Source organism: Embiotoca jacksoni, unplaced genomic scaffold (genome assembly GCF_022577435.1).
Source record: "Embiotoca jacksoni isolate LCO1_2020_lvr unplaced genomic scaffold, fEmbJac1.0.p SCAF_20, whole genome shotgun sequence".
Taxonomy (NCBI): Eukaryota; Metazoa; Chordata; class Actinopteri; family Embiotocidae; genus Embiotoca; species Embiotoca jacksoni.
The window spans coordinates 947670-954888 of NW_027185341.1; the positions used below are offsets into that span (position 1 = coordinate 947670).

At 42.9% G+C, this 7219-nt stretch overlaps 1 protein-coding gene across 1 annotated transcript; it reads left to right on the forward strand.

The window, feature by feature from the left end:
- The first annotated feature begins 1777 nt into the window (after positions 1-1777).
- Positions 1778-6480, forward strand: LOC138201898 (C1q-related factor-like). Its single transcript, XM_069155450.1, has 2 exons — positions 1778-2522; positions 5368-6480. Exons 1-2 carry the CDS (start codon positions 1875-1877, stop codon positions 5545-5547), a joined length of 828 nt encoding a protein of 275 aa, XP_069011551.1. The 5' UTR covers positions 1778-1874; the 3' UTR covers positions 5548-6480.
- Positions 6481-7219: the final 739 nt, after the last annotated feature.

The window sequence follows — 7219 nt, forward strand, 5'->3', positions numbered from 1 at the left end:
TGAATCTGCAAGCTGTACTAAAAAAAATGTTTTTATAGTAACAATGGGTCAAACGACAAATGGCAAAAGTACAAAACTAGCGTTGTGCTGGGGAACACATGTGAAGCATTTAGGAGCTAAAGAGGCTGGTATTTCCCCCAAGAGTTGGTGGAGTGAACCTAGTTAAAAGAGGAGTGAATACTGGACCTATGTTTGTTGTGTGAATAGAAGCGCAACTCCAAACGAATGCTAATGTTGGCCCATGTCTGCTGGATGTGAAAATAGGCAACTATATAAGGTATAATATCTTCATACCTCATTCTTATTTCCCCGAATGACCAAACCAAAATATTAAGCCTTGTTTGAAGGTCATGATTTTTAGGCTAAAATTAATACCTCTTACAATATTAGTAGATAAAGGTGTTTTTTTATGCTGATATAAAAAAGCTAAAATGCTATGAAAAGCTCTTTTTTTTTGGATGAATGATTTTTTTGTGACTCAGGAAAGTGTTGTTAAATCACAGAGACATTTAGACAGCGACCAGTTTGGGTGGTGAAATGATCACCTATGATTTCAGAATTGGTTGGGATCAGTTTCCTTGCCTGACCATTTGTTCCACTTCCTCTGTAGCTGTGTGCTCTGGTGATGCTGCCATGGACCCGGGCCTCATTAATTAATTTAGGAAGTAAAAAACGTTGAGCAGAACCTCCCTAAAAATTCTGAGCTTCATCTTTAAAGTTTGCCAATTTTGTGAAGGTCATAGCTTACCTGACCGCAGACGCCTGGAATCATTCCAATATACAAGAGCTCCCTCTGATCGCACACACACGCATGCACACACACACACACACACACACACACACACACACACACACACACACACACACACACACACACACTTAGTCATGACTGCAGACACACACTCACAGACGCAACACACGTGCGATTATATAGCTATTTTTGTGAGAGCATTCATTGAAATAATGCGTTCAAGAGCCCTTCACCCAAACCATAAACATCTCAACTAATTGCCTTACCTCAACCATTACCTGAACTAACTTTAATTCTCACCGTAAGTTGCAATTGAAGGGGTGTGATAAAGTGAAGACTGAGACAAAAGTCCCCACTTTCCCACAATGTCCTCACTTCGATGGTCTAAAACTGAAACCGGTCCTCACGAAGATAGTTGTACAAGTACACACAACCACACACACACACACACACACGCATGCACGCACACACAGGTGGGCAGATAAAGAAAAGTATATCTGACCTTGTTAAGCCTTCTTAAACGACAGCTACATGTAAATGTCTGTGTAAATATATGTCATATGAGAAAAACAAATTAGGGCACAAAAACAATGCTGGCTGTTTAATATTAATGGGGTAAATGCTGTGCTCTGTGTATATCCCACTCCTCCCTCACATCTTCCCCAGCTGTACACATCTGCCAGCAAGAGTGTGCCCTCCACAGCCCTGACTCAGATGGTTAGTGAGTGCATGTTGCTCACTCTCCCCCCTCCTCCCCCCTTGCTGCTTTTTTTTTTTTTTTTTCCTCTCTCAAGCTGTCTTACTCTCTCCCTCCTCCTCTGCTCTTACTCTCTCTCTCTCCTCACTCTCTCAATCTCTCTCTCCTTTTGATCACTTGGGTCCCTTGCTCCACTCCCTCTCCCTCACTCCTACACAGCTCTGTCACTCACTCACACACTCAGACCAGCTCTCTCCCTGGGCATCATCTCCACTATCGGAGAGCCTCAGCGTCTCTGCGTTTTGCCAGGTGGACGCACTCCCCACAGTCACCATTTCCACCCCGGAGAGTTCCACGCTGGCAGCGCAGCCCCTTCCCAGGCTGAGCATCGGGCGGAAGACCCTGGTGGCAGCTGCTGTGGGGGTCATGCTGGTCCTGGTGCTGGTGGTCCTCATCCCTGTGCTGGTCAGCTCCGTTGGCACAGGTGGCGTGGATGACAGCACGAGCCGCTACGAGATGCTCGGCACCTGCCGCATGGTTTGTGACCCCTTCCCCAGCACGGGCACCGCGGGCACAGGTGGGCACACGGGCGCAGATACGGCGACCACGGGCCTACAGGTGGACAACGAGGCGGATCTGAGTGATCACAGCATCGGCCCACCACTGCCTACGTACAGTGCTAATGGCCCACAAGGCAAGCCAGGACGTCCGGGCAAGCCTGGACCCCCGGGACCGCCTGGAGAGCCAGGTCCACCGGGACCTAAGGGACCACCGGGAGATGGAGTAGACGTTGTACGTACAGGGATTCTAGGTTTAGGGGGTAAAGGGGCAGTCAGCACAACTACTTACAGCACCACTCCCCGGGTGGCATTTTATGCAGGACTACGAAACCCTCAAGAAGGTTACGATATACTACGGTTTGATGACGTGGTGACTAATATTGGCGGTAACTATGAAGGCGCGACGGGCAAGTTCACCAGTAAGATCCCTGGCACCTACTTTTTCATCTACAATGTGCTGATGAGGGGAGGAGATGGCACCAGCATGTGGGCTGATCTGATCAAAAATGGCCTGGTGGGTAAAACTTTTAATGCACATTTAATCCCTGATGTTAAATGTTTGATGTTAAATCTAAAAAATGGTAAAAAAAAAAAAAAAATACAGTTTCTCAAAATACAAGCAGATGACAATGATTCTTTTACTGACTTTATAAGTTCTGAATCCTAAATCATACACTGAGATGAACCCACATCAGCATGCTCAGGGAACAATGTAACCAGTGTGCTGGCAGTCTAAATTGAGTACTCATGCATTCACGTGTATGGTGATCTTAGCTCTGACTTGGTCGGGTGTTACAGTCCAGTATAATGACAATGCACAGTGGCACGCTGCCAGATTGTGTATCTGTGCATATTACACACCCGATGATGTACACGTTGAACGGAGTGGAAGGAGTGCAGCGCTATCTCCACTCTGCACACATCAAAACGCAGCCCGAGGGAGTGGCTAGTTCAAAGCTGGTGCCCTTTGAAATACAACAAACTTCATGGAACCATGATATGTGAGTATGCGTTACCGGGCTGCCTGTCAGGCCAGAGCGTCTCAATATCGAATCATGATATTTGTTATATTCATGGGTAATTTTGTAATGTCTTTAAGGCCCCGGGTGACGACACTGATCAAACACCGTTTAAATCGGGAGCCTCAGCGCTGTACTGCAAACATCTCCGTCAGACTGCAACAGGCTGGAGTGGACACAATAACACAAACACCTGTACATTATAATTATACTATCCAGTATAAACAGCTGTACTATCAATTCTATATTAGTGAAGCTAATATTGATGCATTTTACGGAAGACTGTTTCATGCAAGTGCAGGTTTAGCTGTATTGCCGTAGTTTTGTTTTACTGGCACGATGCAGCACACGGTGTGCACAAGAAACACACAGCACACAACCCATTTTGCTGTCATATTGGATTGCATCATATAATAGTGTTTGTCTTATTTTGTCGCTTAGAATAAAATTGCATACACTGCAAACCAAGGCAGCAAAACCACAGTTTCCCAAATGCAGAAGTTAATGCAGCGCTATCATTGATGGCATCTGATAGTATGTGCATTGTTGTTGTAAACTTGATGGCAGGTTTGTAGATTAGGGTTACCTGCAGGGGTGTACGGACATTTTTAGGAGCTGGGGCCCAGTTAAAAGAAAGTGACACGCCCTTCTCCACTCCTAAGTAAACACATATTTCACTTCTTCTAACAGAAAAAAAAAAAAAGACTTATCTATCTACACAGTTGGAAATGCATAAAAAAATAAGCTAATTTCATTAAAAAAGTTAAATACAACCTGGACATGAGATTAAATGGTCGTAAAAAACAATCAAGCAGATAAAAATCTGTACCAAAGACAATGCTAGCTAGATATTTTAATTGATTAAAAGGCGATTGCTTTGTAAAGAACACCGTCAACATGTCTGAACTAAACATGACGTTTTATATATATTTCAGACACAGATCAATCTTAACCTATTGTCTTAAGCAACTATGAACAGTTAGTTGTCCAGTGAAACTGGATGAAAAAAGTGAAAAGTGTCCATGCCTGACCATGACACTTACCTTATCCCTAAAAAGTCCTGACCCTCAAAAAGCAGACGATATCCCTACGAACATCAGTTTTTCTCCCCACAGTGACACATGTCCCCAAGGGTTGGTGACATTGAGGTTAAGGCCCCCACAAATATATAAACACACACACACACACATAAACAAAAAGAAAGCAGAAGTAGAAGGGACAGAGAAATGATTGCTGCCAACAAGGACCCTATAACGGGACAACTCGTTGAACTGCAATATAATTGTTGTCCTATTTTATCTGATACAAGGAATCACTTCAGCCAAAGAGGGCAAAGTGATGTCAGGCCAATTAAGCCACTTTACATAAAGTAGGATACCAAATTACTGTAAATTAAATTGTCAGTGTTTATATGTCAGTGGTGGACATGGTGCTCCTGCAGCAGAGCAGAGGGTGGAAGCAGGGAGGCTGCATTGCTCTCACGCCACAGAAATCCATCATCATGCTGTCATGTGTCACTCAAACTTTCTTCTGCAGCCTCCTGACGTACACATTTGTACTTCGTTGGCACGAATTAGACCTCCACGCTCCTAATTTGGCTCTAATTTAGTTTGGAACTTGTCGCTACAATCTGGATGAAGCAAGGATTACACTTTTATGGTTGGCAACCCAGATCCTTATACATTAGCTGAAGCTTAGAAGGGATATGTGCCTTCAGTGGCTAAGTGTAAACAACTTACCCTAGTTTCACTTTTTGCGCAGACGTGCAAAGAGATTTGGGCATGATGGTCCATATCTAACACCCTCAGTAATTATCCTCTGTTGACACAATGACAACTTATATTCGGAAAAACACGACATTTTCTGAGCTCCACACAGCAAAACGTGGATGAAAGAGTGGAACGCGAGGCACAGAGATGGTATGCGCTGCCGTTGTTCCTCAGAGGCACACTGACGCAAAGCCTGACCCTTTCAGTTGAGTCATCGGAGAAAAATAAGATATTCACCACAGGGAACACATTTACACAAAGTCAAACTCTCAAATTCAGTCCACACTTCTTACAAGAATCATTTTCTTCAGGTAAAAAGCTTTCAGGCCGCACATACGCTTTAGATAAGTGTGAATGTGTGTCAGCCAAGACAACAGTCATTTTATATATTCTGTTTAGAAATATCTATAAAATCTAATTTAATTATTATCTCATAATGATACGTGCATGCATTTTTGCTTATTGTTGTTAATTTAAGCATCACAACAATTCTTCATTGTAGATCTTTTCTTGAGCTTTTCTATTTCTTCACTTCCTCTCTCCCTCACTGCGTGTGCGTGTCATACTCCAGGTCAGGGCCAGCGCCATTGCCCAAGACCAGGACCAGAGTTATGACTACGCCAGCAACAGTGTCATACTTCATTTGGATGCAGGCGATGAGGTTTTCATAAAATTGGACGGCGGCAAAGCTCACGGGGGCAACAGCAACAAATATAGCACCTTCTCAGGGTTCATCCTGTATGCCGACTGAAGACTGGACAGGAGGTGAAAGGTCACCGCCGGCAGACATTCACTCCCTGACTTTCACTTGGCTCGTGCAGTAGGGTTAATGTTGCCCACAGCCACTGATCCACAGTCAGATTGTTTTCACAGAGGCTTTAGATCAGCGTTAGCACAGTGATTTTAGACGGTGGATTTGTAGTTGTCGGTAACAATCGACCTCCTCATCCATACATTCCATTGTATACAGGGTGCCTATGCTGCTATTCTGATGGACATGAGCAACGTAAAAGTGTCAGTTGCTGCCATGCGTCATGCTGAGGTGCAGTTACAACTCGACAGCGAGGAAGCCTCACCACCCCCTCCGAGCTGTCATTTTAAATTCAAATCTGGAAAACCCCACCGTCGTGGCGACTGCAGTGTTTGTAAATGTGCTGTTTCGATTTACGTTGAGATTATGTTTTCTCATGCTGTTTGTATGATAAGATGTTGTGCATCAATGACTGAAGAATTATATTTTGTCGCAAGAAAAATGCTAATTTGTCAAATACTGGACACCAGATTGAGATTATGATGTTTGAATGGCAGACAGTGTCACAAAATGTATTGTGTCTGAGTGTAATGATTTGGAAAATCATGTCATACTAGCCTGTCATGTCTGGCATATTGTTCGTGTATAAACTGTAAATTTGATATTGAATCTTGATGTCAGATGTACTGTCAGCACTGCACACACTGTACATCCTATTGTGTGTCCATTAAAATAATATAGCTGTTGATAGGTAGTTGTACAATTTTATCATGTAATAGTTAATGTGCTATTTATTTAATTCATGCATGCAACACCTGTTAAACTGTTGTGTGTTTCCACAAATGATAAGTGGGGATTTTAAACAAAGTTTAAAAAGCTTGATTTTACTTTTAATGTCCATGGTTTTGCATTAAATATGCTTTTTTTTTTTTTTCATTTCCTCACCAAATATGTGGTTAATGTCACGTAATCTATTTTTTTGATCAGCTATTCTGATCTCTGATTTTCCAGTAAAACCAGCGTTTAGTCCTCCAAATGTTACATACACACGAGCCAAACAGCGAGAGGCAATCAACGCGGGGATGATCACTGAGGGGGAAGAAAAGTAAGAAAATCACAGCTGTGTTAAATGCCAAATGAAGCGGGAGATGATTGTGTTTCTCAATCAAAGGAGAGATGTGGTTTTTTGGTTTGTTTGTTTTTTCCTGTAAAGGGTGTGTAGACGCCGAGATCTGGCGGGAGAAAGTCAGGGGATGGGTGTTAGAAGACATCACGACAAAGCTTAGATCAGTGAAACACGAGAGTCCGGGGAAAATTAGGCTCTGCTGTGACTGCGACACAAGTGTCAGAGACAAGAAAATAGCTTCCAGGCATAAACTGTAAAAAACAATATAGTTTGTCAGTTTTCTCAAGATATTGTGAATTTCTTGGGACGTAATTCAAGTTTGACTCGGGCCTCAAAATATCTCCTATTTAGTTTGAAACAGTTAAGAGTTCAAGAGCAAAAGTTTTGAAGATGTTAAGAAAAGGAAACATGGAAGCCATGTCATATTTACTGAAGCAAATGCAAGCAAGTGAATGTCCACACAGTGTTACTTCCTACCAAAATGTCACTTAAAGCTCCATTCAATTCTGCATTTTGTTGAGAGCTGGTAAATTGGTACGGTAGTAT

Coding starts and splice junctions, on each gene's coding strand:
- LOC138201898 (XM_069155450.1), top strand. CDS start 1,875: ATGCTGGTCCTGGTGCTGGTGGTCCTCATCCCTGTGCTGGTCAGCTCC. Junction 2,523..5,367: donor ATCTGATCAAAAATGGCCTG/GTGGGTAAAACT, acceptor GTCATACTCCAG/GTCAGGGCCAGCGCCATTGC.